General features: G+C 48.2%; 7 protein-coding genes and 2 non-coding genes across 9 annotated transcripts; 7 read left to right on the top strand and 2 right to left on the bottom strand.

Annotated features, from left to right (window-relative positions):
* The first annotated feature begins 4221 nt into the window (after positions 1–4221).
* On the top strand, positions 4222–5374 carry LOC131264959 (elongation of very long chain fatty acids protein 7-like). Its single transcript, XM_058267221.1, has 4 exons — positions 4222–4279; positions 4356–4546; positions 4617–4997; positions 5075–5374. The coding sequence occupies exons 1-4, from the start codon at positions 4222–4224 to the stop codon at positions 5372–5374; spliced, it is 930 nt and encodes a 309-aa protein (XP_058123204.1).
* A 2486-nt stretch (positions 5375–7860) lies between these two features.
* On the bottom strand, positions 7861–9521 carry LOC131264958 (uncharacterized). Its single transcript, XM_058267220.1, has 3 exons — positions 9477–9521; positions 8124–9374; positions 7861–8061 (listed from the first exon to the last, which is right to left on the bottom strand). Exons 1-3 carry the CDS (start codon positions 9519–9521, stop codon positions 7861–7863), a joined length of 1497 nt encoding a protein of 498 aa, XP_058123203.1.
* Positions 9522–10338: 817 nt separating this feature from the next.
* Positions 10339–11256, top strand: LOC131267634 (brachyurin-like). Its single transcript, XM_058270558.1, has one exon. It carries the CDS (start codon positions 10339–10341, stop codon positions 11254–11256), a length of 918 nt encoding a protein of 305 aa, XP_058126541.1.
* A 273-nt stretch (positions 11257–11529) lies between these two features.
* LOC131267635 (brachyurin-like) lies at positions 11530–12447 on the top strand. The gene has a single exon (XM_058270559.1). The coding sequence runs from the start codon at positions 11530–11532 to the stop codon at positions 12445–12447; it is 918 nt and encodes a 305-aa protein (XP_058126542.1).
* A 523-nt stretch (positions 12448–12970) lies between these two features.
* LOC131267636 (brachyurin-like) lies at positions 12971–13885 on the top strand. The gene has a single exon (XM_058270560.1). It carries the CDS (start codon positions 12971–12973, stop codon positions 13883–13885), a length of 915 nt encoding a protein of 304 aa, XP_058126543.1.
* A 731-nt stretch (positions 13886–14616) lies between these two features.
* Positions 14617–14689, top strand: Trnak-cuu (transfer RNA lysine (anticodon CUU)). Its single transcript has one exon. It is a non-coding gene; the product is annotated as a tRNA-Lys (tRNA).
* A 596-nt stretch (positions 14690–15285) lies between these two features.
* On the top strand, positions 15286–15358 carry Trnat-ugu (transfer RNA threonine (anticodon UGU)). The gene has a single exon. It is a non-coding gene; the product is annotated as a tRNA-Thr (tRNA).
* Positions 15359–15596: 238 nt separating this feature from the next.
* On the bottom strand, positions 15597–17293 carry LOC131267641 (uncharacterized protein CG1161). The gene is made up of 4 exons (XM_058270566.1): positions 17128–17293; positions 16794–17030; positions 16586–16711; positions 15597–16031 (listed from the first exon to the last, which is right to left on the bottom strand). The coding sequence occupies exons 1-4, from the start codon at positions 17188–17190 to the stop codon at positions 15879–15881; spliced, it is 579 nt and encodes a 192-aa protein (XP_058126549.1). The 5' UTR covers positions 17191–17293; the 3' UTR covers positions 15597–15878.
* Positions 17294–17571: 278 nt separating this feature from the next.
* On the top strand, positions 17572–21295 carry LOC131267629 (cytoplasmic aconitate hydratase-like). Its single transcript, XM_058270549.1, has 4 exons — positions 17572–17629; positions 17728–17881; positions 18343–18432; positions 18518–21295. Exons 2-4 carry the CDS (start codon positions 17875–17877, stop codon positions 21130–21132), a joined length of 2712 nt encoding a protein of 903 aa, XP_058126532.1. The 5' UTR covers positions 17572–17629; positions 17728–17874; the 3' UTR covers positions 21133–21295.
* The last annotated feature ends 5285 nt before the right edge of the window (positions 21296–26580 follow it).

Genomic DNA, 26580 nt, shown 5'->3' with positions numbered 1-26580 from the left:
CAACAGCATTTAAATTAAGAAGTATCCTTTTGACATGTGTAGAAAGCAACAACGAACTGTTAGAATGTCTGAAATTTTTAATGTTTAATCAACTTACCTTATTTCAAAAAGCACATTGATACACTGAATAATTTGAATGACATGATTGTGACAACAACTCGTTAGCTCCTAGTAGATGATAACCCCCCGTTGGAGAGGCCGTTAACCCTTCGTTTTAATTCGTCCGTGCGATGTGTTGAACTATGGTTTTTCCAATTCCCTTTTCCCGTATGCTTCCCTTACTTTCCGGGGGTCAGATGGCCGAAAACGAAAACAAACCGATTCATTCGGCGCGCCGCATGTTGCATTTTGTTTACCGTGTCCGCGAATTTTGCATTTATGATAATGAAAAACCGTCTGCTGATCGATTCGGCGTCGGTTGCGATCGCGCAACTAATTAATGTGACTCTACGGTGCGAGAAAAACAATCTGAAGCAATTCAGACGGATGAAAATGGATTCGTTTCGTTGTAAGAGCAACGTACGGCCAGCGGTGGCGATGGGTCGAGGAGTTCCGCTGGGGGTTAGGTGCACTGCAATAAATTGTGTGCAAAAAATTGAGCCATCCAAGTACCTTAAAGCCTTCGAAGCCGCGGGGAGTTTCGTCGAAAACTCGGCAAAAGAAACTTACACCATACTTCAGCATAAATGATGATATTAATTTTCACCGAATCCAACCACCAGGTTAATTTGCTCGCACGAGCCCGACCCACGGGTGGCAGTGTCCCCACCGACCCCGCCCAGGAAGAACAAATATCCCCAAGGTCGAGAGATACGTACGTCGACTCTCGGTCGGAGCAGATTTAACTCGTTTGAAAAGCCTTTTTGGGCAAACGGCAGGGAGCGGTAACAAGGGGCGGGAGATAAGAGTGAAAGCAAGCTGAAAAATCAGTTTCAGATGGAACCCTCCCTTCCTCTTCACCGTAGTCCCTTCCTCAAGCCCTTGCACGATCCGTTACGCGCATGGAACCGGGTCGAGATCGGGTTTCGTATCGGAACATCCTGGAGCCAGTGTTCTTGTGTGAGCGTTTTTTTTTTTAATGTGAAAATTCTGCTTTCCAACCGAAAGCAACAGACAAGTTTTCCCCTTTGCACCACACCTTTCCGGCCTTGCTGGAATGCTTTCCTGCACGGAATGCGCACATCTGATCACTCCTTCGAACCGAACGACGCTCCATAAACACGCTCACAGTTTCGGCTCGCCGTACGCGTTTGTCTGTGCCACCGCTGGAAAATGCCCCGAGGAAAACCCGTACAGCCCGTTCTTCCGCTTCCCTCGCTTCCCCAGTCTCGTCCTTCGCCCTTTCGCTCACGCCTTAAAACGCTCCTTGTTCGTGGTACGAACGCAAGCAAACTCGAAGAAGATAACCGCTGGGGTAAGTTACCTTCCCCCAAACGGGGGGGGGAGCGCCTGGGTGGACGCAGGAGATGGAAGTTTTCGGTAGCGAAATTCATTTTCACCCACCCACCCACAATCACTCCATCTCGCCTGCCGGTACCAAGAACTCGGGGGTTGCTCGAGTTGGTTGCGCCAGGAAAAACTTCATCCTTGCGTTCGTTCGCTCGTTCGTTCGTTCGTATGAAAACCCCCGCATACTTTTCCCCTTGTCACCGCCAGCCCGCCCGGATTCGCGGAGACTTTTTCCTCGACTCCACGGGCCCACAGGCCACAACGGAGAATGGATTGTTAAGCAGCTCGTACGCTCAAGGAAGTATAACTCGGTAGGTTCGTGTGTGTGGCTGTGTGTATTTGCTAGATGCTGGCAGGCCGGGGGTTGCTCCGGTTGAAAGCCACCCAGCAACCGAAGCTCCTCTTGTCATTTCCCCCTGAAGCAAGCTGCCATAGTACATAGGCATCCCTGGCTTTGCCGGGACAACCCTCTGCCGTTGCCGCTGACTTTTGGCAACATGTAACGACCGGCAGTGTTGGAACCGGGTTGGGTGTTTGTGGGTTTTCGGGAGCTGGTGGAGTGGGACAAAGGATGATTACATAATGTGCGCTCGCAACGCAACGAGGGCTCGGCCGGCGAAAGGGCAACCCGAATGCTGCGAATGGAGCGTCGGACGGTGGATTTATCAAACGGGTCACAAAAAAGCCTGTATCATTTACTCCTGCCTGCTTTGACTGCTCTCGCAGCGAACCGCAGAGGACGGAGGATAATTAAAATTGGTTCATACCGTCGCCCACGTTGAGCGGTTAGAACCTCGCAACATTGCCAGTTCAACTGGATTGTAAGACGGATTTATTTCGAATAAATGTTCAAATTTAAAACGCTCTAATTGGCTCTAGACTATTTTGTTTTTTCAAAAAAGAGGTTTTCCATAAAAAACAACACTGTCCAACTGGTGAAAGTAATTATCACCAGAAAGGCAAAAAAACTAACACAACACAACATTCATGTTTCGACAGTACCTTAATAAATGGCCATTTGTTTGCACCTATCAGTGCACGCACATGTGCGAGATGCTGCGGTTTGCAACTGGGAAAATTTACCGCTCCAATGCGCAACCGGACACTTCTCCACATGCAACCCAAATCAGAGTTGATGGAAAAGCCTCCCTCGCCCCATTTCCTTCCCCGGCCGAAGGGTAACCCGTGACGGGACCGTGTCGGATAGCAGTCGTGGCGATAAATTATCGTTACAACATATTGACACGTTTACCGCAACATTTCAGTAATTTCCATGGGGTCAGTACTCATCCCCGCCATCGGAGCTAGTGGAATGCTTGGGTTGGAAAATTTGAACTCTGAGGTGGGAACATGGAATCATCGAATGCAAACAACGGGGGATAACATTGTATCGATAGTCAAATGAAAATGAGACAAGGAAAATCAAAATTCAATTTCAACCGTCCTATAATTTCGTTGGCTATGTCAAGTAGCCAGCTGCTGAAACATTTCTCTTAATTACCATCGCAAAAAAGTATCAATAGTTCAAAAGCATTACGTATATTTTGTTTTCTCGACTATAGTTTATAGTATTAAACAGAATCTCCTAAACAGCAAACGTTATATAATGATTGGATGGACTTATCTAAATACAATTATGGTTATTCCCTGAAAATGTTCGCATTACTCTGTTGGAAATGGATATCATTTATTACTTTGTTTAAGACAAAGCCCCCTCAAACCAATTTGACAAATCCCAATATAGTAATAATAAAGAGAAACCCTCTCAAAAACGATTCATTTTGATTCATTTGATTTGCCTTTTGATTCATTATGGCTCATCAGAATAATTTTTGGAAAAATCAAACGAAATCACTCCACAGTATGACGAGGGTAAACTTTTTTTTTATTATAATCAACCTAAGTACCTCCATTTAGATTGGCAGACAGGTAGACAGAGCTCATTACAATAATACAAACTAAGCAATGGAGCAAAGGTGGCGGTAATCATGGCGGACCCGATCGAACTGTCAATGAACTTTGGGACCGGAGCCGGAAAACGTCACTTTGTACCGGCGGCAAAGTCGACTACGGTGATCCGATCCTACATGATCCTTCTCTTTCTATCGCAGGTGAACCGCGTAGAAGAACTCGGCGTCGTCTGGCGTCGTAGGTCATGTGAGCTTTCCCACGGCTTTCCATTACCTACCGGCATGCACACTTGGGCAAGAGTCTATCAGAATAAAAAAACAGTGGCGCATAAAGTTAGTTTGGTTCACATGGGAAGTAGTCGGAGACCTAAGTCGGTGTGCCCGAATCAACACGCCGTATGTGTCTGTGCATTCATTTGCAATGGAAAACTTTGACAACGCCATGCTCGAACAGACGAAACAACACCTCAAAAACGCCATAAAATCTCCACGACGTATGCGACTTAGTCGCAGCTGCTTACGGCGGAACCTTACGAACATTTGGAATCCACGTGGTAGCACGTGGTAGTGATGTCCAAGCTGTTGGGATGTATGAGTGCTTGCCTTGCGCATACACGAGCGAAACATCACAAGGTAGGTTCCAGTTTTTAAAACCCCTATCACTAAAACGACGGCCACACGCCGACCTGCCGAGTCCGGTCCACAACAGCTACGGGTCGGTTCAGTAATGTTCTAAGTTCTTACTAGTCCAGACATACCGGAACGTGTGCGGCTCGAGCGGTTTTTGGTGCATATACTCGCTAGTTTGGTGTTTGGTATTTTACAGTTGCCAGGAGTTTGTGGATAATTCTGCTCTACCAAGATGTTGGTTTTGCGGTATTTGGCGTCGTTCTATCACTACGTCAACTATGAAGTCAGCGGTTAGTGTTGAAGTACCGATTTTGTTTTCCTCATGAGACGATCCTCTCGAATGAACCATACCGATCCCTTCGACAGATCCGCGTGTCAACGATTGGCCGTTGATGCACACACCCTGGCCAGGGGCTACCATACTGGGACTCTACCTGATGTTCGTCCTTAAATGGGGCCCCAAATGGATGGAACACCGGAAACCCTTCCGAATCGACACCATCATAAAGTACTACAACCTGGCGCAAGTGTTCATCTGTGCATATCTGTTCATTGAGGTAAGTATTTGGACGACGTTTGCACGGCGTTCTGCAATCCGCGTACAACTGTTTGTTGGTGCACGCCTAGGGTCTTCGGCTCGGGTACCTCCGTGGGTACAGTTTCCTCTGCCAACCGGTTGACTATACGCCGACCGAGGTGCCAACGTTGATCGCCAAACGCTGCTACTACTACTTCCTGGTGAAGGTGCTCGATCTGCTCGACACGATCTTCTTCGTGCTGCGCAAGAAGCAGAACCAGGTGAGCTTCCTGCACGTGTACCATCATACCGGCATGGTGATGCTGATCTGGAGCGGCGTTAAGTGGTTCCCCGGTGGCCACGGGGTGTTCATGGGCTTCATTAACAGCTTCGTGCACGTCGTCATGTACTTCTACTACTTCCTGACCTCCGTCAGCCCAAAGTACAAGGCTAACCTCTGGTGGAAGAAGTACATCACACAGCTGCAAATCGTAAGTGGACCTGTCGGAATGGTGCCTCCAAGTATTGTCAACCAAGTAACCCATCATATATCATCATCCGTGCTCAGATCCAGTTCGGCATGATCTTCCTGCAGTGGTTCGTGTTGTTGTTCCAGCCCAACTGCGCCTTCCCGAAGTGGCCCCTGTTTGTGATACTGCCACAGAATCTCTTCATGTTCTTCCTCTTCCTTGACTTCTACTACAAGGCGTACATGAAGAAGAAGCCGACCGCTGCCAAGCCACGACTCAGCAACGAGCCAGCGCAGAACGGAAAAACATGTGACGACCTCAACGGCCATACGAACGTGAACCACGACGGAAGCAACTGCATAAAGCGCAACTCATCCAAGGAGGTCACCGCCTCCTAAGCCAACTGCATGCGTGTGACCCAGTACCTTTCCACTTCCACCCATTCCTTTCCTTCCTCACCCTCGATCCCGCCCCGTCTATCCATTTCCTCATTGCAATCGTTCCTAATACGTAGATTAGAGCTGCTTAAAGTCGCCGGCAGCAGGTTGCGCTTAATAGATGGGTGTTTCTCAGTGTCGTTCTGTTTGTTTTTTTTTCTGTGAAAATTAGTCAATAAAAAATCGCGTTCACCATAGCGCACCCGTACTCTCTCTCATTCACAGCGTCCCGACACCGTCGTCAGCCCTTGTAACCATCGGCCTGGGTCATATGGCGGAAGACTTCCCTGTTAAATATTCACACGTGGTGGTTCGGACGACCACTTAACGTGGTCGTTTGCATTTCGATTAAGCCCCAAGCTTCGAACGACGTTGCGTCAGGGGCACTCGGTGGTTTTTCATGGTAGGAAACCCTGCCCTACTCGGTTTTCTTATCCACAATCGGCACAAGATATATGCTGAATTGACAATCGGCTCTGCCCGATGTGGTGTGTTTGTGTATTTGACATTTTTTTTTATATTTTAACAAATCACGAAAGAATGTTTACCCTAATAAAATAGCTCAATTTAGTTTAGCGCAAATTTCTTTTGTTACGAAAAATCAATAAAGAGTGGAAGATGAAGAAAGACGATTTTGTTCTTGCGACAAACAAAAGGTCATTCAATGATGCCGAGACCATCTTTTGTCAATCTACAAAAATTGTCTATTTTAAACGTTGGATACAATGTTACCCAAATAATTTACTAGAAGATATGGTTGAAACTTCGATTTCTGCAAATTGATCAAAGCATCAAACGACTTTGGATTATCACGACTTCCAATGCAGGCAATACGAGAGTGAAAACTATATGGTAAATTATTATTATTTCTATATGTTTGTCTTGAAAAATATAAACGAAAATGAAAATGCTTTATTACAAAAATCACTCACAACGTATCATTAATTTGTAGCAAACAAATTGAATCAGTTGTCCTAATAAACGTCAATCATCACACTGTTTTCCCTTCGAGTACTTTATCGATAAAATGTTCATTACGCGTACACTGATACGGCCAAAGCATATTATCAGAATAAAGAAGTTCGCACATATTGTGTGATACTCAATTTCTGAAGATTGAGGTGGTTGTATGCAGCAGCCCTTCTCTGTCTTTCCACTCTTCACCGAGCGTCACATAAGACCGCCATTTCCATTTAGCAACGGTAGCATTTTCCACGTCCCAGCATCGCCACCAGCATGGACAGTGAAGGAAAGTGCATTCGACGCTGCATTCGCAACCGTACGTTACATGCCATGCAGCTGTCTGCGATGCAAGCGATGAGAAAGGACCAACACTTACTCTAGAAACCTATCCATTGGCCTAAGGGACATCGTGAAAAACCTGCACGATGAGGGAAAAGCACCGCACGGAACCGACAGCTACACAAGGACATTGTTGGAACGGTCAAAGCCGAGCATCAGCATCAATCGGCTCCCATCGGTGGCGCCCAGGCAGGAGGGGGGAGCCTGGGAGAAGCCAGTGAAGACGAGCCAACATAGATGAATGTTTTAATTATGTACCCAACCCGGTGCCAACACCAAACAGGCCATGCCTAACCGTATGTCACCGTGTGCGACGCTTTCCGCGCGGAAAAAGAGGAAACAAAACTGTCTCCGAACCTGACTACGTTGTTGCTCGTGTTGTGTTCGCCCTGTATGTATGTATGTATGTGTGTGTGTCTGGTCGGGTAGAAAAGCATTTAATGCTGGAACCACCCGCAACAGGGGAAGGCTACTGGCGAATGGTCATGCGGACCGAGATTTTCCGACGGCCACCGGCAGAATGCGCTCTGAGTATTCGAATGAGATGAGATGAGTGAGCCGGCACTACGAGAAACTGGTGGGGAAAATTTGATGAGTGCATGTTGGGAGCTCTCCTAGCATGAACCTGTCGAAAAAGGGTCGTATCCAGCACTTTCTCAGCTGTATTGTGACGAAAATTGTTATTTGTTCAAAGACCCACTCGTTAACCTTCGCCGATGAATAAGCTGAAGTCCTTGAAACTTAAGCACAATAAGCCTAGGTTTTTAAACAGTTCAGGATGAGAAGTCATCCGGAGGATCGTTTTGCAACCGTGTTCAATTCGAACTCTTCTTGTCGAAACCTTCCTTACGTCGTCCACTGTACGTGCAAGTTGTTTAAATATTTGTTTCCCAAGATGCAATAAACAGAGTTGTACGTTGTACCAGGTCCATTTTGTTTTTTTCCACTTCGTTGCCTGAATCTCTGTTTAGTGACGGTTTGAGGAAAACTTCTAACAAATAAGATTGGTCCAGAATAGGCCGCTTGCTTTTCCTTAGTCGTACAGTAAATCCTACGCGTTCCGTTTTTATTTTATTAAAATAACATCAATATCGTGAACAGCATTCCACGTCCCATGATAACGTTGGTAGAAGATCGGTCAATACCTAGGCCAGTGGTCCTGACTCGCCGCAAGCAACGATGTCCGCCACGATGTCCTGGAATGCGACGAACGACTGCTGCATCCTGGTCATCCAGCACACCGACAATCGCTCCTTGGCGGCCTTCAGCTCGATTTCGGCCAACTGAACGAACGCTGCGAGCTTTGTGTCGTACGCGTTGGACATGGTGGAGAAGTAACCGCCAAGCTGTTGGGAAAAGGATGATTTTGAGAAACTTAGAGTGACATCGTAGGGCGTGCAATTCTTACCGCGCTGGCACATTCAGCGACCCTTGAGGTGGCACCGGCCGGCACGAAGTTGCATGCCGTCGAGTACGGGTCGATGATCTCCAGATCGTACTCGAACAGCTCGATCTCGATGAGCAGTGCCTCCTTTAGCGTTTCCAGCCGGTCACGTTCGCGATCCAGACACTCACTGGCGTAGTTGGACACGAGCAGCAGGTTGTGCAGGACAGCCGAGTACTTCCAGAAGCAGAACCGAGACCAGGGTCCGTTAGCAATCAGCACGTCCACCAGTACGCCCGCCGGGTGTTCGTTCGTTTCGAAGAAGAAGTTGGTTTCGATCGGCAGCAGCTTGGATAGCTCGTCTATCTTGCTCTGGTAGAGTGCCATGTAAGCTGCAAGCTTAACGCCTAGCTTTGTGCCGCGAACGGTGCTGAAGCCAGTGATGGCCGTCGTGAGACCAGCGTTGTTTAACGTCTGTGCCGTCGCGGTCGCCCTGGTATAGTCATCCGCGTAGTCTGCAATCAGATTGTTCATGGCTGTTTCAACTTCCGTCGAGTAGGCTATGACATCGTCATAAAAGTCGCTTTCGGTCTGGTCGATCTCGTCCAGCACGCGCGTCGTGTCCTCCATCAACCCGTAGAAGTAGTCATCCGCCTGCTGAATGTTCTCCAGCGAAGACGTGAGCGTGTAGATCAGCACCGGTATGCGGTGCGCCAGAAGTCCCAGATGGCGGGCGAGTTGAGCCACCAGGTCCGGGGTGACAAACTGCTTGACGAGGTCATTCGACAGGATTCCACCCCCGGCGGCCTGCTCGGCGTCCTCGACGGCTTGCTGCAACGTTTCCAGCGTTTGGTTCAGTCTATCCAGCCGATCCGTGATGTGGAAGAAGTCATCGTTCAGCTGATCGCGGATGTGGAACCCTAGCAGGGCCTCAATGCTCTGGATCTGCACCAGCAGCGTGTTGCTGATGTAGTCCTCAAACATGATGCGGGCAAAGCTGATCTGGGCGTACGCCCCCGCGATATCGCCCGAATCATCGTCCGTCGCAGTGGTGATGGTATCGATCAGGGCCGGCCCAAGGGTGTTCACCTGCAGCCCGATGCCGGACAGGATGATCGCGGCGTCCCCCAGTTTGCTGATGTCGGACTTCTGGGCCGGCATGATGTAGTCGTCCACGCGCAAGAAATTCGTTTTCGCCACCAGAGCCCATTGCAGGACCGCGTCCTTACCCTCGACCGTGGCCTGGATGCCAAAGTCTGGGCTGCTGTGCACGACCTGCCAGAAACACAAATGACACCCATGTTAACGAGTCGCCCACATCGTCTTCCTTGCTCCCCGTCCTCCTCCCCCCTATGACCCACGCTCAAAATTACCGACCTGCACCAGGCAGGCCAACGCTACCGACACTACGAGCGCGTACATGGCGTTAGTATTACTGGCAAATTCGCTGCCAACTCGAAGATGACGACTACCCGTCGCGGAAAATTAGTTGTTTTGAAAAAAAGCGGTACACTCGATACCACGGTCACCAAGTCGATCGACGGTTTCGTACACGCGGCGTACATGGCGCGCGCGGCAACTGCGCAAACATCGCAGAACCGTCAAGTTTCTAGACCCGACGTACCGGGGATTGCTTGCACAAATGGTAGGACCTCGTCGTAGTCACACCGCTCGCCACCGTTATCAACCACGTCAAGCCGAGGGAAGTATTCACACTTCTTAACCCATTGCAGAGGGCCGAAAAATGTTGGTCAACGAACTAGCCGGTTTCGGGATAAGATGCTATCATCTACCATTAGTAATCCGAAAATCGAGAAATTTATCAGCTCTCTCGGGAATGCCCCCAGATATCTCCTTCGCCACATCAATTCATCGATCCAGTTCAAAGTGGATTAGTGATTTGCTTTGTCGTCATCGATAGGAAACTTTGATACCGGAACGTCACTTCCGTAATTGTTGAACCAGCTAACTTATCATAGATGTGGACCTTTATCACATACATTTCTGCTATCAGTTGGCGTATTTTCCAACCCTCCCAGAAAATCCCACGCGAAATTTCCCTAAATCGAACGTTCCATAATCAGCCGTTTGCTTATCAAACGGGCAGATTCTCAAAACGTGATGTTTGTACCGATTGAAGCGAATTTTCGCTTATTGTTTGGATAGGTATAAAATAAATGCACACCCGACTCAAAGACCATCAAGTATCAAGTCGTGCATTTGAAAGACACATTCAACCATGAAGTACTTCATGTTGCTGTTCAGCTTGACGCTGATTTCCTGCTCATTCGCGGCACGGGTTGACATCGACTGGTCCCAGGTGCGGCCAATCGAGGAGTTTGACCACTACCGGGCTCGGCTGTCTTCCAACCTCAAGCACCCATCGGTTGCAGCCAATCCTAACAGACGGATTGTGAACGGGCAGGAAGCTTCTCCGGGACAGTTCCCGTACCAGGTGGCCCTGCTCGGGCAGTTCAACCAGGGAGTAGGCCTTTGCGGAGCTTCGATTATCACCAACAACTACGTCCTCACGGCGGCCCACTGTGTCCACAGTGGTACCAACTCCAATACGCCGATCGTGAGCGGTGTGGCCATTGTAGGTGCACACAATCGCATGATCGAGGAACCGTCACAGCAGCGCCGTACGTTCACATCCGCAGGCATCGTTGGCCATCCAGGGTACGACCTGTTTACCGTACGCCACGATATCGCTCTCGTCCGCCTGGACGAACCGATCGTGTACACGGACCGAATCCAACCGATTCGTCTACCAGCCCGCTCGGATGTTCGCAGCTTCGGTGGCTTCATTGGAACGGTGTCCGGATTCGGCGTCTACGACACGGCCAATCCGCAGCTTTCGGATGTGCTGAACTATGTCGCCAACCCCGTCATGACCAATCCCGATTGCATTGCCCAGTGGACGCCACAGCTCGTCGAGGATCAGAACATCTGCCAGTCCGGTGATGGAGGTCGCGCAGCCTGCAACAGTGATTCGGGTGGACCGCTGACCGTGCCGGACGGTGGCAGCCTTCTGGTAGGAGTTGTTTCTTTCGGCTCCAGCACTGGCTGTGACTCCGGTATCGCGACGGTGTTTATGCGCGTTTCCTACTACCTCGATTGGATCGAAGCTAACTCTGATTTTGTAGCTGATCCTTAATGCCCTTAAAACCTCAAAATAGTAAGGATTGGATCATTCCTAGACCACACTTGGTAGTTCCCGATGTGTATAGGAAAAATAAAAACCTAACAAATACTAATACTAAGAAAAATATTTGGTGTTATTTGGTGGATTTTCCAAGCTAATCGAAGTATTCAATATGAAAGTGGCGACTGCACCCGATAAGAAGCATTTATCGACAGAATCTGATAACAGCGTGCTCAGTATAAATATGAGCTGCTTGTGCTTAGTTACTCCACTTTAGTGTCCAAAATGAAGTGTGTTTACGTGATTCTTCTGTTTACGCTGGTGGCTACGTCCTGTGCCGCCGGGATCGACATCGATTGGTCCCGGGTGCGCCCGATCGAAGAGTTTCCACACATTAAAGCTGCCATTCCTGCTCCCTTGAGGCAGCCAGCAGGTCCTAGCACGCCAAATAAACGTATTGTCAACGGTCAGGAAGCCACTCCGGGACAGTTCCCCTATCAGGTGGCCCTGCTCGGAGAGTTCGAACTGGGAATAGGCCTTTGTGGAGCTTCGATTATCACCAACAACTACATCCTTACGGCGGCCCACTGTGCCTACAACAGTCCGGATTCAACCGTTCCGATCCCAGCAGGTGTGGCCATTGTGGGTGCACACAATCGCATGATCGAGGAACCGTCGCAGCAGCGCATTACGTTCACAGCCGCCGGCATCATCGGTCACCCGGAATACACCCTGACCAACATTCGCCACGACATTGCCGTCATCCGCCTGGATGAACCGATCGTGTACACGGACCGTATCCAACCGGTCCGTCTCCCAGCCCGCTCGGATGGTCGCACCTTCAGTGGCTTCATCGGAACGGTGTCCGGATTCGGCGTCTACGACACGGCCAATCCGCAGCTTTCGGATGTGCTGAACTATGTCGCCAACCCCGTCATGACCAATGCCGACTGTCTGGACCAGTGGCCGCCTCAGTTCATCGAAGATCAGAATATCTGTCACTCGGGCGATGGAGGTCGCTCAGCCTGCAACAGTGATTCCGGCGGACCGCTGACGGTGCCAGACGGTGGCAGCCTCCAGGTGGGAGTACTTTCTTTCGGTTCCATCTCTGGCTGTGACGCCGGCATCCCGGCGGTGTTTATGCGAGTGACCTACTATCTGGAGTGGATTGAAGCAAACTCGGATTTCGTGGCAGATCCTTGATGCCGTTATCATTTTGAAAAAAGAAATTATTCTAATAAAGCATCAAAATAGTAAGGATTGGATCATTCGTAGACCACACTTGGTAGTTCCCCATGTGCATAGAAAAAACAAAAACCTGCTAATACTCCTTAGGTAATGACGAACATGAAACGTTGGGATTCTTCTTTTATTCCATCAGAAATGAATTCTTCCTTTACGTAATTCTCATTTAGGTTGCCTACCATTGAGTATACAATTCCAAAACACAATACAAATTCTAATGCCAAGAAAAATATGTTTTAAAATAACAGTTTTCATATCTCATCATGTTTCTAAATTCACCGTTCATAAATGTGGTAAAGCGATGAATTTGCGTTTCCGAGTTATTTTGGTGGATTTTCCAAGCTAATCGAAGTATTGCCCAATTCAATATGAGAGTGGCGACTGCACCCGATAAGAAGCATTTATCGACAGAAACTGATAACAGCGTGCTCAGTATAAATATGAGCTGCTTGTGCTTGGTTACTCCACTTTAGTGTCCAAAATGAAGTGTGTTGGCGTGATTCTATTGTTTACGCTGGTGGCTACGTCCTGTGCCGCCGGGATCGACATCGATTGGTCCCGGGTGCGCCCGATCGAAGAGTTCCCACACATCAAGGCTGCCATTCCTTCTCCCTTGAGGCAGCCAGCAGGTCCTAGCACGCCAAATAGACGCATTGTTAACGGACAGGAAGCTACTCCGGGACAGTTCCCCTATCAGGTGGCCCTGCTCGGAGAGTTCGAACTGGGAATAGGCCTTTGCGGAGCTACCATTATCACCAACAACTACATCCTTACGGCGGCTCACTGTGCGTACAACAGTCCAGATTCAACCGTTCCGATCCCAGCAGGTGTGGCCATTGTGGGTGCACACAATCGCATGATCGAGGAACCGTCGCAGCAGCGCATTACGTTCACAGCCGCCGGCATCATCGGTCACCCGGAATACACCCTGACCAACATTCGCCACGACATTGCCGTCATCCGCCTGGATGAACCGATCGTGTACACGGACCGTATCCAACCGGTCCGTCTCCCAGCCCGCTCGGATAGTCGCACCTTCGGTGGCTTCATCGGAACGGTGTCCGGATTCGGCATCTACGATACGGCCAATCCACGCCTTTCGGATGTGCTGAACTATGTCGCCAACCCCGTCATGACCAATGCCGACTGTCTGACCCAGTGGCCGCCTCAGTTCATCGAAGATCAGAATATCTGTCACTCGGGCGATGGAGGTCGCGCAGCCTGCAACAGTGATTCCGGCGGACCGCTGACCGTGCCAGACGGTGGCAGCCTTCAGGTGGGAGTGGTTTCTTTCGGTGCGGGCGCATGTGATGGTGGTAGTCCGACGGTGTTTATGCGAGTGACCTACTATCTGGACTGGATTGAAGCAAATTCGGACTTCGTGGCAGATCCTTAAAGAGCAAACAGTGGTTGACAAACAGTGTTTATTATTTCTGCTAATCCTTATAAATAAACAGCGAGCAGCAAAATAAATTACCGATTCTCGTTTTTTATTCCTGATGGGTTTGAACAGACTCCCCTGGAATAATTTTATTATTTGTTCACTGAATCTGAGAAGAAGGATTCAATTCTTCCCAAGATTATAGTAACATTTTCATCTCCCAGACGTGAGTCCTGTTAAAAGAGTAGCACTGCTTTTCACAAGGCACTCGATATTTGTCGAGAAGGAAGCTCGTGATAGGGGAAAAGTCAACCAACCTCCCCAAGCCGCCGGTGAAAAATGAATTGACTACGTGGGGTAAGTGTTGGCCCTTTTCTTCAGAGACGTTGAACGGATGGAGCGATTGCGTTCACCAGGAAATCCTCCGCGGCGCACAGCTTCCTATTTCCAGTCCGTGCATGCCAGCCTAATACTATTGAGAGGGTGGGGAAGAGTTGTTGCTTCTATGTACCGGATAACTCGCTCTTTTTGGCCTAATATAAACCAATCCTCGAAAGCTCCCTCCATGCTAAAACTAGAAGTATGGTTTCGCACTGACTGGATTGTGACGTAGAAACGTGTTAAATTTCCGGAACCCATCTGATAACGTAACACCTTTTTTAGCGAGATTAGAAATATCTAATCTGAACGATAAACTGAACGTCAAAGATCAACCGGCCAATTATTAGCGACCCGTCATCATCAGTGCCCGGCTAGCTCAGTCGGTAGAGCATGAGACTCTTAATCTCAGGGTCGTGGGTTCGAGCCCCACGTTGGGCGCATAGATCTTTTTTTCTCAGTTTAAACTGAAAGTTAAGCATGAGAACATATCTCAGTTTAAACTTAAAAATAGTTTAATTAAATCGTGAAGAACCACAGTAATCAGGTTTACATGAAAAATTTAATTTGCTATATATTTTCTTTAATTGTAAAAAAAAACCCCTTGTAAGCTCAACAAAACTCTATAAATTATTATCATTTTTTGTATATTTCATCAACATACCGTAATCTCAGGACATGCTGGGAAAGAGATTGGCCAACATTACCCAAACCATGATGATTTAGAACCATTAAACCATTTATCATTGTTTTAAGTAGCTAGTTTCAATGTTTTTAAGTTCTCAACAATGTTAAAAAAAATCGTTTGTTGATGTGTATGTTTTTAGAAATTAAAGAAAAAATGAACAATTATCTGAATCAAAATTGAATCAATTTATTCATTTGTATTGAAGATTTTAATAAAAACGTATATGTGTTACATATGTAACGAAATACATTTTGCTAAATCATGAAGTAGTACGTCGCAATCATTGCCAACTACGAGCTCTACAGTCAACCTGTGCTTATAATAACTAAAAATCATCCACCAAATATGCGCCTCTTTAGCTCAGTTGGCAGAGCGCTGGTCTTGTAAACCAGCGGTCGTGAGTTCGATTCTCACAGGAGGCAGATGATGGCTCTTTTTACTTTTTTGCTACACTTTTGAGAGAATTATGTTTTTTCCATCCATAACATTCTCGTTGCTACTACCCCCTCCCCTCTCCAACAAACCAAATTCACACACCCTTTTTCTACTCATTTTGTTTTAAATAATGCTTATTAAGACTCTCTAGCACTTTTTCCCTGCTACCTATTGTAAACGTACCTTATGTAAACATAGTATGTACATTATAAAAAAAAGACGGAATGCCTTTACGATTTTTCGTCTTTTATTGTTTATTTACGCAGTTATAGAACCACAGTCAGCTTCAGACACGCTTCTTTATGACTCAATTCTATGTCAATTCACTACATTTACAAAAGAATAAGTTACCCACAAATGTTTATTCGTTTATCGGCATTTGGTATGGAATTTTTCTAAACGCACCAGATCATCAAAAAAATACATTCGTTCATAATATCCTCCGCGAACCCCACTTGTTTGCACATGCACGATGTGATGGATTAACAGACCTCTTCCGGTTTCGTTTCAGTTCAGCATTGTGTGCCGATCGTAGATATTGCGCCGCTGCTCGCGGACTTGGCGCTTCCATTTGTCCTGTTGATGTCCGACGCGGTTCAAAACGTTGCTGTCCCGCACATGCATATCCTGTCCATTCCCAACGGTGACGGCCGTATCGTCCTGCAGAAAAAGAGACCGATGTTCATGTTTTACAAGTTCAAAATAAAGATATGCCGCAGTACTCGATTCGGTTCAACAGATTGGTTAACAACAGGATGCGGGTGAGGTTAAGGAGCAACCAAGGAGCGAAAAAAAGATGAGATAAACTTGATGAAATTATAATCCAATACAAATAATCTTTGTTTTTATTCCGGATACGGAAAGTGGAATAAATGGCAGTCAGGACATAAGACTAAAGTCTTTGCCGGCTAAACAGGAAGGATTGTTTCGAAACAACGACAAATGCATCGGGAATGCCAACTCCCGGATCACGAGCATGGACTATGCTAAAGGGTTCAATCGCTCAATAACCGAACACGCTCGCAATCGTCGTACTGTCGTACTGAGTGATTCAGTGCCGGAAGCATATCCACGTCGCTATCACTATCGGTTCTAGCAATGGTCGTTGTAACGAAACTTCCACTGTGCTTATTTCTATACGAGTCACGAAAGTTTCGCGACGGTCCGTTAATACTAGTGCTATTAATGCTAATACTATCACTGGCGATATTCACATCTTCGTTCGTATGTTCCTGGTAGTTGGCTTTGACGCGCTTGTTGAGCAGTGGATCCAAACACATCAGGAACAGCATGTAGATAACGAGCAGGGATATGATCCATATCACAATAATCACAACAACCTGCAAAACGAGAGCACAGTTGGATAGAAAGCGTAAGATTTATGATATTGATCCAACGGCGTCCGGTTGGATGGTGTCTTACCTTTATGATGGTCGTGTTGCGATTCTCATACTTGCAATCGCACCGCGGACAGATTTCCGTTCCCTTTCCCTTGATTTTACCCGCTATCCGGGGCAGTATGACTCCGTCGCAGTTGCACTTGTTGGGCGGAACATTATCAATGATAAGCATACGACCAGCGCTTTCCTGTGTCGTATTGTCGACCGTTTTTATACTGGGACAGATGCACTTGCATCTTTTATCTTCATACGATTGACCCTAGGTGTGCAACGAAAGATGACGTAGTTAGGAAAAAGGGGGCGAGACATTGTTTACCCTGGCCATCAATATGGAGTATTTTACGGCATTTACTTACGTCGATCGTTGCCACGTGAAATACTGCCACCAGAATTAGGCTGCATAGTAACCGACGATACATTTCCACAAATGCGATGCGCTACATGCGCCACGATAAACACTAAAATTACTGTACGTTTATGTAGGAATGAGATGTTTTTGCAGATTTCTGAATTTGACGAGTCTTTTCGTTTGACGTTATATTGACATTCCAGCTCAGAAGGGAACAGCTTTACATTAGCAACCGTGGTCTGTACTAAACCGTGAGGAAATGTAAATTATTGTTGGATATTACTACGCACGTTTCGCAAAATAACATTTCATTCAATGGTGTAAAATAATAGTTTGAATTAATTTATGGATTTCGACAAATTACAAAATTTATCATACAACTACTGTCTTGAACTAGCTGTACTAAAACATCAAAATGCCGTCAGATTCACGACATTTCTGTCAGTCGTCATCAGTCGGTGGTTCGCGGAGGTTGTTATTGTCGGTGTTACATCGAAATTACACAAAAGGTTCACTGAATTGTCTGTTATTTTTTATTGCCCAATGTAATGAAACAACTACTAAATATCGTCCCTTACTTTTCTTCTTTTGAAACATATTTCGATAGGTTGTAGCAACCGAGCAACCATCGCCCAAAAGAGCCCTATTTTTTACCACGCCACTTGCAGTAGCCGATTCCAAACGATCGGCACTCTGAACTGGTTACTTTCACCTTTCTAAGCGGTCGATAGAGTAAAACCCAACCATAGGAAAAATGGCTGGTAAGTACTGCTGAAAACAGCGCACCATTTCGATGTACGATTGATAAGACAACGGTCGCCCAGGGAATGCAGCTTTGGAGGATGATTTTTTCGTCTTTGGGTTTCGACATAACTTTGCACTTGCCGATAAGCCTGCTGAAGTGAAACGTGTTGTCTTTTTGTGGTGACCCTTCAAGTGCTATCGCGTACATGCACACCGACGCGTGAAGAGTAATCTGAATCGGAACTCCTGATACTCCAATCACAGAAATAACTGTGGAAAAATCTGTTTAATTCACAATACTTCCTCACGCCGGCTGCGTGTTCTGTTGCGTAATGGCGCTTGGGTTGTTTTGATCGCTCATGTTTGCGCTATCATGGTACATTCTGGAGGCTCGCCACCAACGAAGGTGGAAGCGTAGCGCGATTGTTATCGCAAGCAAGCGAGCCCTTCACTGATTTAAGCTTTTTTTTCTTTGTAGGTGCCAATCCATTCCAGAACTTGCTGAAGGAGATCAACGTCAATGGAGAAACATTCCATTACTTCGACATTGCCTCGTTCCCGGAGTATCGTAAGTCACCGCCTACTGTATTTACGAACCGCTCATTAATCATTTTCGTTTTATTTTGTTCGTGTTTTTTTCTATTCCAACGTAGGGGAGCTGCCGTACAGTGTGCGCGTACTGCTCGAGTCAGCCGTCCGAAACTGCGACAACTTCCAGGTCCTGGAGAAGGACGTGCGTGGCATCCTAAGCTGGAAGCAGGCGAAAGGTACCCCCGGCTCCGAGACGGAGCTGGAGATTCCATTCAAGCCTGCCCGGGTGATCCTGCAGGATTTTACCGGCGTGCCGGCCGTGGTCGACTTTGCCGCTATGCGTGACGCCGTGCTGAAGCTGGGCGGTGATCCAGATCGCATCAATCCGATCTGTCCGTCCGACTTGGTCATCGATCATTCGGTACAGGTGGATTTTGCGCGTAGTGAGGACGCCCTGGCCAAGAATCAGGACCTCGAGTTCGAACGCAATAAGGAGCGATTTACCTTCCTGAAGTGGGGCGCAAAGGCGTTCAATAACATGCTGATCATTCCACCCGGCTCGGGCATAGTGCATCAGGTGAACCTGGAGTATCTGGCCCGGGTGGTGTTCCAGGATGCGAGTCGCTCGAAGGACGGCTCGGTGAAAATGCTCTACCCAGACAGTGTGGTCGGTACGGACTCGCACACGACCATGATCAACGGCCTGGGCGTCGTCGGCTGGGGGGTGGGTGGTATCGAGGCGGAAGCGGTCATGCTCGGCCAAGCCATCTCCATGCTGCTACCGGAGGTTATCGGGTATCGGCTTGTGGGCAAGCTTAGTTCCCTGGTGACATCGACCGATCTCGTGCTCACGATCACCAAGCATCTCCGACAGATCGGAGTGGTGGGTAAGTTTGTCGAGTTTTTCGGTCCCGGTGTGAGCGAACTATCGATCGCCGATCGGGCCACCATTAGCAACATGTGCCCGGAGTACGGTGCGACCGTCGGGTACTTCCCGGTCGATCAAAATGCTCTCGACTACCTGCGCCAGACAAACCGGGCGGAGGATAAGGTGTGCGTGATCGAGGCATACCTAAAGGCGACGGAACAATTGCGGAACTTTAGCGATGCCGAGCAGGATCCGGTGTTCACGCAGATCGTCGAGCTCGATCTAGCAACCGTCGTAACGTCCGTGTCGGGTCCGAAGCGTCCTCACGATCGGGTGTCCGTGAGCGAAATGCAGCAAGACTTCCGCCAGTGCCTGACCAACAAGGTCGGCTTCAAGGGATTCGCCGTTCCAGAAAACGAGCTTGTGGCAGAGGGTAGCTTCAGTTGGACGGACGGAAAAACGTACTCTATGCGGCACGGATCGGTCGTAATTGCGGCCATCACTTCGTGCACCAACACGAGCAACCCTTCGGTGATGCTGGGAGCCGGTCTGCTGGCAAAGAAAGCCGTCGAAGCGGGCCTCAAGGTTGCACCGTACATCAAAACGTCGCTCTCTCCTGGAAGCGGTGTGGTCACGTACTACCTGAAAGAGTCGGGTGTTATTCCGGCTCTCGAAGAACTCGGATTCAATGTGGTTGGGTACGGTTGTATGACGTGTATCGGAAATTCGGGCCCACTCGACGACAACGTGGCGAACACGATCGAAAAGAACAACCTCGTGTGCTGCGGTGTGCTCTCCGGTAACCGCAACTTCGAGGGTCGTATCCACCCGAACACGCGAGCAAACTACTTGGCCAGCCCGCTGCTGGTAATTGCGTACGCCCTCGCCGGAACGGTTGATATCGACTTCGAGAAGCAACCGATCGGCACGAAGCCGGACGGAACGGCCGTGTTCTTGCGGGACATCTGGCCCACTCGCCAGGAGATTCAAACCGTCGAGAAGAAGCACGTCATTCCGGCAATGTTCCGTGACGTGTACGAGAAGGTAGAGCTGGGCTCGCCGGCCTGGCAGGGATTGGCCGCACCGACGGGAAAGCTGTACCCGTGGGACACCACCTCGACCTACATCAAGCACCCTCCTTTCTTTGAGGGAATGACTCGCGACCTACCGACCCTCAGCAATATCGTGAACGCTCGGGCCCTGCTTAACCTGGGTGATTCCGTCACCACGGACCATATCTCGCCGGCAGGTTCGATTGCACGTAACAGCCCCGCCGCCCGCTACCTCTCCGACCGGGGACTTACCCCGAGAGAGTTCAACTCTTACGGATCGCGTCGCGGTAACGACGCCATCATGGCACGCGGAACATTCGCCAACATTCGGCTAGTGAACAAGCTGGTGGCGCGAGCCGGCCCCCGTACATTGCACATCCCGAGCGGCGAAGAGATGGACGTGTTCGACTGCGCTGAGCGGTACGCGACCGAGGGCACGCCCCTGATTGCCCTCGTCGGCAAGGACTACGGTAGCGGATCGAGCCGCGACTGGGCCGCCAAGGGTCCGTACCTGCTCGGCATCAAGGCGGTCATTGCCGAGTCGTATGAGCGCATCCACCGCTCGAACCTGGTCGGCATGGGTATCGTGCCGCTGCAGTACCTAGACGGCCAAAACGCCGACAGTCTCGGTCTGACCGGACGCGAACAGTTCAACATCGCAATTCCGGCCAACTGCAAGCCACACGAGCGGATCACGGTCAGCACGGACGGTGGCAAGGAGTTCCAGGTGATCGTGCGCTTCGACACGGAGGTCGATCTGGAGTACTTCCGTAATGGGGGTATCCTCAACTACATGATCCGCAAGATGATTGATTAGGTGTGTGGAACAACTTTCTGTTTTAGTATTTAAGCCTACGAACAAGTTTAAAGGGAGCTTTTTTGGAAAACATTTATTTTTTCACTTTTGCAAGAAAATTGTTGAGAGATATTATACTGTTTACTCATAAAGAGGCAATAAATAGAGCTGCTATTGGCTGGTATTTGGGCGGGTAAATAATCGTTTTGGTGTTGGATCCTTCCCTCATATTAACCCTCAATGGTAGCAGAAAGAATATTTCATTGATGATATTGATTTGATTTAATATTTTTCAGATAAATTTAAACACAGACACATGTTTTAAATGTTCATAAACAACTTTGGATAAGGGATATCCTTTGCGGCTCGATCGTTTAAATAGCGGATGGATTCAACGTTGAACAACAAAAGTACACTTTGGGTAAGAAAATTGGTACGGGTTTTCCGGATTATTTTGTGCAAATTACAGCACTTTTTGTGGGTTACTAAGAGTAAAATTAATTGGAAGGATTTTTTTGACGAAAAACTTGATTCATACGATTTTTGACTCTTGGATGGAACAGAGAAGGGAAGGCGGCAAATATTTAGTTTCTGACCATGCTCCATGAAAATCAGTTAACAGATAACAAAAGTAATCTATATCTAACTGTGTATCATTAAGCATTTTACATGTTGTATTTAACATTTTTACACTTTCATTCACTTTCCTTCGCCCGGAAACGAAAAAGCTTGCGTGCATCTGCACCGAAAACGATCAAACGAACTAACCTTCTTCCTGCGGTTGAGTTCATTGACGGACACTGCTGTTCTTTTGACCAGAGGAAAAGTCCATCCTTTTTTTTTTTTTGCTCTATCTTCATACGGGTGTGGAGAAAGTTGAGAGTGAAAATTCTCGCCCCATCAGCGGCGGCGGCGAAAAACCAGAGCTGCTCGAGCCGGGAAAACAGAGAGTGCACCCCAGGGAAAATCTCTTAGAGAGCAGGACGTATCTGTGTGTGTTTTTGTGTATGGTTGTCGAGAGCGAGAGCGTGGGAAGCCGTTGGTCGAATAAGTGTTGGGGAAAACAAAAATACCACAGATGGAAAAGTGCCACCGAATTGGCCAAATCTCGAGTTCCCGTTTGTCAGTAGTTGCGTTTCGTGCGATGGAACGACCGGTCGAGAAGGTCAACCGAGACCAGTGAAATGTGTAGATTGAGTCGTGTCGCTAGCAAAGGACCGTAACACATACACACCCTGCCCACAATCCTGGAGTGACCGAGGGAACCGTGTGTGTATTGAGTGTGTTGATAAGTTTTCCCCGAATTTCAATCAAATGACCTCATCGAATTGCACCAGAAGTGTTTGAAAGGGAAAAGTTTCCGTCAGCCACCGTTCTGATTCTGCCCGACAGCTAGCCGGAACCACATTCCGGACGAACAGTGTGTGACACATATTCGGTGTGGTGTAGTTGTTCCCCGTTTCCATCCGCCAACCCATGGCAACCCCGGACTGATTTCCGACCCCAGTCCCCGTAGGCCTTTCATCCCGTGCTGCCATTCTATAAACCCACACAAACACGTGTGCTTCGGGTGGGCATGCAACTCTCAATCCCTTTGCGTACGTGAAAAACTGGGGAAAATCTCAAATATAAAATCATCTGTTATTCGCACGCAAAAAGGGGAATGCTGCCACGAAAACAACACGTCGGTAGTTCGTATCAACGTTCGAGGTAAACACAGCGCTAAAGCGGTTCAAAGCGATTCCGATCGATGGGAAAAGTGAGATCAAAAACATCGTGCAGTAAAGAAAAAGGACACCACAGTGCGATTGACCGAAGCTGTGGCATTTTCCCCTCCCGATCGGGAACGTTCTGGTCAGCAGTGGACGGAATCGTATGTGGAAAAATCGAAGTGCAAAAAACACACCAACTGTAGCAAACCACACTGGTGCGGTACATTGGAGTGGTCACACTAGCGGAGCTGAGGGAAGTTCTCCATTCCTGCATGTCCGTCCGCAGCCAGCGATCATAAACGTCACCTGCGTCACGTTCTGCAATTGCTTGAATCGTGTCGAAAGGCCGCTCCGGCACGGTTGTGGAAGGTGGCCTTGGGTGGCTGGGAGGTGCCCGGTGTATTTCTCAAGACTCTGCAGCAGGTATGATTTTCCTGAAGATATTTCTCTTCGTGTTTGTCTGAACAGAACGTCGAATCTTTCAGCGGGCAGAAGACTTTCATTCGTCTATCATCAGTCTGCGCCAAATCTGTGGAATCAAGGCAACGCAATTCCAGCTAGTTCCAGTGACGGCACGATTGATGGATGTAGTAAAGACTTGGAAGGAATAGTCAGCGCGACCTGTTGTGTTGGAGGAAAAAAAAAAAGTTTTCCGAGCAACTCTAGCCTGGGAACGCTACGCGGGAAACATCCTAGCAGGCCGTAGTTCCAACGAATCAGCTCGAGTTCTCTGTAGATTGCGATTTAGTCCACCGCCTAGCAGGCAACGAAGTACATCGTAGTACCCAGTTCTGCACAGTTTTTCGTTATCTGTCGAACGAACCACTCGCGAAAGGCAAAATTCCCTCCCGCACAGAGTATCCCATCGCCGCGGACGTGAGGAACAGTTTTTGAATATCTAGTCCAGCACGGGCGTGGAACCACCGACACCGCATCCGCTCCGTGTACGCGTCGTGCCTGTGTTTGTGTGTCGCTACGTGCGGAAAAGATATTTCTGTACCAAGATTTCCGAGTTCCGAAACCGCCGTCCAAACCGAGCACCGCTGGTCCAGAGCCCCGGACCCGATATTCCCGTTCGTCATTTTTTCCAACCCGTGCGCGGCGTGTTTGTACATGTGTGTGCGCGTTTTCCGGTGTCGTCATTGGGCATATAAAGTGGATGAAGTGGACGGACGTAGGGATTTTTTTTTTTTTGGTGCCAACCTCGCCCTACCTGCGTCCCGGTTCGTCTGTTCCATCGGTTGCACCGTCGCCACCTCCGTGTTGGGGAAACAGATTGACCACAGCTGCGGCCAGTGTGTTGTGAAGGCTGAAATTATTGGACGAAAATTCTAGATCAAAACCCAGCACTGATTCTCGGTGTCGGACGTTGACGTTGAAAACGAGAAGCGAAGGAAGTTGCAAAACCAACTGTTGCCTGCGGTAGTGGAAGGAGCCGGACTGCTAGATTCGAGTGAGTGTTGAGTTGAATACTTCCCCAGAACCCGTTGCCATGCCACCATCGTACTGCTCGGTCAGAGGTTGCACGAACAGCCGAAGCCCAACGTGCAGCTTGTACTGCTTCCCGAAGGATGTCGCCATGTAAGTATCCGTAGTAGGCCTAGAGATAGGCCATTGTTTTTTCAACACACCTGTTGCTGCTTGACTGTGGATGATTATTTTATGAATTTTATTTGATGTTGCCATACGTGGATCTCCTCAAAGTTTCTTGGACAATCAATACAGAATTTCCTCTCAAGAAAATGCCCAAATTTGGAACAGTTGCCAGGATGCTCACCCGGGTCGATAACATTGTGATGTGGCCCCCTTATAATGAAAAGCAAGTCTCAGTTCTATTCTGAGTTCTACTCAGAAGCGAACGGGCATCGATTCTATCGATATTGGCACGTGCCTGGAGGTTCCAGCCTATTCGCCCTAAATTTTCTTTGCCGCTCCTCCGCTTTCCTGTATCCCGGGAACTCGTTGTGATTTCGTTGCTACGGTTACCGAGAAAAGGCTGGCGTGGACTCCTAAGTCCATTCCCGGATCTTTTCATCCACAGTTTATACGCCTTCTTGCAGAAAAGGACATGCCTTGGTCCTTGCTGTTACATGCAATGGTCCTTCGCTTGGCATGTCTTTACCGAATTACCCTGGCTTTCACAAAAAAAAATCATCTCCATAATTTTCCCTCCACCATAGCAATAAGCACAATATACCAGGAAAAAACCCCACTTTTCACCCGGTAGGGGTAAGATTTCCCACCTTTTTTCCTGCGTCCCGCATGATGGAACTGGCCGAGGGGAGATGATGCCACATGACGAAAATTGTCGACAGTGGGGTGAAAAAAGATAGCTCGACGCGGATTCCGTGTTTTCCATCGAGGGATTTTCGGGAAACTTTTCCCAAGCTGAGCGAGCATCGTGGCGTCGTGAAGGGTGACTAGGGTCCCGCAGCCACCCCGGGATGCCGAGATGAAAATGGTGCCGAGTTAGATGGGGGAAAAGTTGTGATTTTTCCCACTCTCCCTCGCTCGAGCTCACTGACCTGGCCAGGCGGAGCACTTCCTCTACGACGGCAATGTGTCCGAAAGTCCGCGGTGGTGGTTGAAGGTACGAGCGGTGCTTCTGTGTACGTGCGAGCGTTTGTGTGTGACGATTTTCCAGCCCCTTTCCAAGGCAAGGGCTTCCGAGTGGGTTGGAACTGCAAGGAACTAGGAATGTTGCTTCGTCAGTTTCGCCGAATGCCCGTTTTGGATCGATACTTTGGGTCAGCGAGGCAGCGCCTGGCATGTGCTCTAGATTCGACCCCGAAGCGGGTGGTGGGAAAAGGGAGCGTTTTTTCTTTTTCCGCCTACGGGGGAAACCCAACCGTGATTTATCGATTGATAGCGTCCCAGGATCTTGCTGTACTTCGGTGAATCTGGGCAGCCCCGGTTTAAGACGGAAATGGCTGGATTTTGGGAAGGTGCTTCGGGATGGAAGCTGCGAGAATCGCTTGCTCCATTCTATTTTAGCTTGCTCGTTTAAGCAAATTATGCAAGACGTTAACCGAGAAGGAATGATAATTTTCACGAGCGAAGCATCAGGACGATGCTGATTCCTTTTTTCGCTTCATTCATTCCCAGTGTAGTCTACCTACATTTGCTGGAAAAACTCTCGTTTTTTCGCGCAGCTTCCTCCGATCTCAAGCGCGCAAGGTGGGCTTAAACAGCACCAGTTTACATCGATCGAGGATCTTTACTTGTGAAAAAGTACACGTGGATAAGTGAGTAACACATACAGCTACTCATTTAAGTGGCCGTACAGTTTTCAATTTGACTTCAGGCTCGCCTTTGATCTACATTGTAGCATGTTTGTATATATACATGTTAAAACAGTTTCAAAACTACCAATATTTGATCTCCTAAAAATAACCGCCATCCTGCCACATGCCACATAGGTACTTCAATGCGAAAGGTTATTGAATTCATTAACAAACCTCACTCAAGACGTTTCATCCTGATTGATTTGTAAGACAAAAGCGCCTAGACTAAGCGGTCAAAAATAGACGGAGTGCATCGAAAGCGCGTTCTATTTCGACATTGTGTTAAATTAACGTTTAACGAAATTAGACAAACCTGGAAATGCGCGTTGTAGTGCGCCGTCCAGGTTCGGCCTAGTATATCGCTTGACAAAACCTTGATTGACGTAATGTTCTTCCGCCTGTATGCTGATTTTAAAGTTAATGTTGGCCACATCCAGAATAAAACACATCATTTTAATAGTTTAATCATTGGT

Source organism: Anopheles coustani, chromosome 2, assembly GCF_943734705.1.
Source record: "Anopheles coustani chromosome 2, idAnoCousDA_361_x.2, whole genome shotgun sequence".
Taxonomy (NCBI): Eukaryota; Metazoa; Arthropoda; class Insecta; order Diptera; family Culicidae; genus Anopheles; species Anopheles coustani.
This window is presented reverse-complemented; position numbering and strand designations above follow the sequence as displayed.

Coding starts and splice junctions, on each gene's coding strand:
- LOC131264959 (XM_058267221.1), top strand. CDS start 4,222: ATGTTGGTTTTGCGGTATTTGGCGTCGTTCTATCACTACGTCAACTAT. Junction 4,547..4,616: donor GTGCATATCTGTTCATTGAG/GTAAGTATTTGG, acceptor GTGCACGCCTAG/GGTCTTCGGCTCGGGTACCT. Junction 4,998..5,074: donor ACATCACACAGCTGCAAATC/GTAAGTGGACCT, acceptor ATCCGTGCTCAG/ATCCAGTTCGGCATGATCTT.
- LOC131264958 (XM_058267220.1), bottom strand. CDS start 9,521: ATGTACGCGCTCGTAGTGTCGGTAGCGTTGGCCTGCCTGGTGCAG. Junction 9,375..9,476: donor CGTTGGCCTGCCTGGTGCAG/GTCGGTAATTTT, acceptor TGTTTCTGGCAG/GTCGTGCACAGCAGCCCAGA. Junction 8,062..8,123: donor TCGCTGAATGTGCCAGCGCG/GTAAGAATTGCA, acceptor TTTTCCCAACAG/CTTGGCGGTTACTTCTCCAC.
- LOC131267634 (XM_058270558.1), top strand. CDS start 10,339: ATGAAGTACTTCATGTTGCTGTTCAGCTTGACGCTGATTTCCTGCTCA.
- LOC131267635 (XM_058270559.1), top strand. CDS start 11,530: ATGAAGTGTGTTTACGTGATTCTTCTGTTTACGCTGGTGGCTACGTCC.
- LOC131267636 (XM_058270560.1), top strand. CDS start 12,971: ATGAAGTGTGTTGGCGTGATTCTATTGTTTACGCTGGTGGCTACGTCC.
- LOC131267641 (XM_058270566.1), bottom strand. CDS start 17,190: ATGTATCGTCGGTTACTATGCAGCCTAATTCTGGTGGCAGTATTTCAC. Junction 16,712..16,793: donor GCAACACGACCATCATAAAG/GTAAGACACCAT, acceptor CTCGTTTTGCAG/GTTGTTGTGATTATTGTGAT. Junction 16,032..16,585: donor AGGAACATACGAACGAAGAT/GTGAATATCGCC, acceptor CTTTTTCTGCAG/GACGATACGGCCGTCACCGT.
- LOC131267629 (XM_058270549.1), top strand. Junction 18,433..18,517: donor TGCCTCGTTCCCGGAGTATC/GTAAGTCACCGC, acceptor ATTCCAACGTAG/GGGAGCTGCCGTACAGTGTG.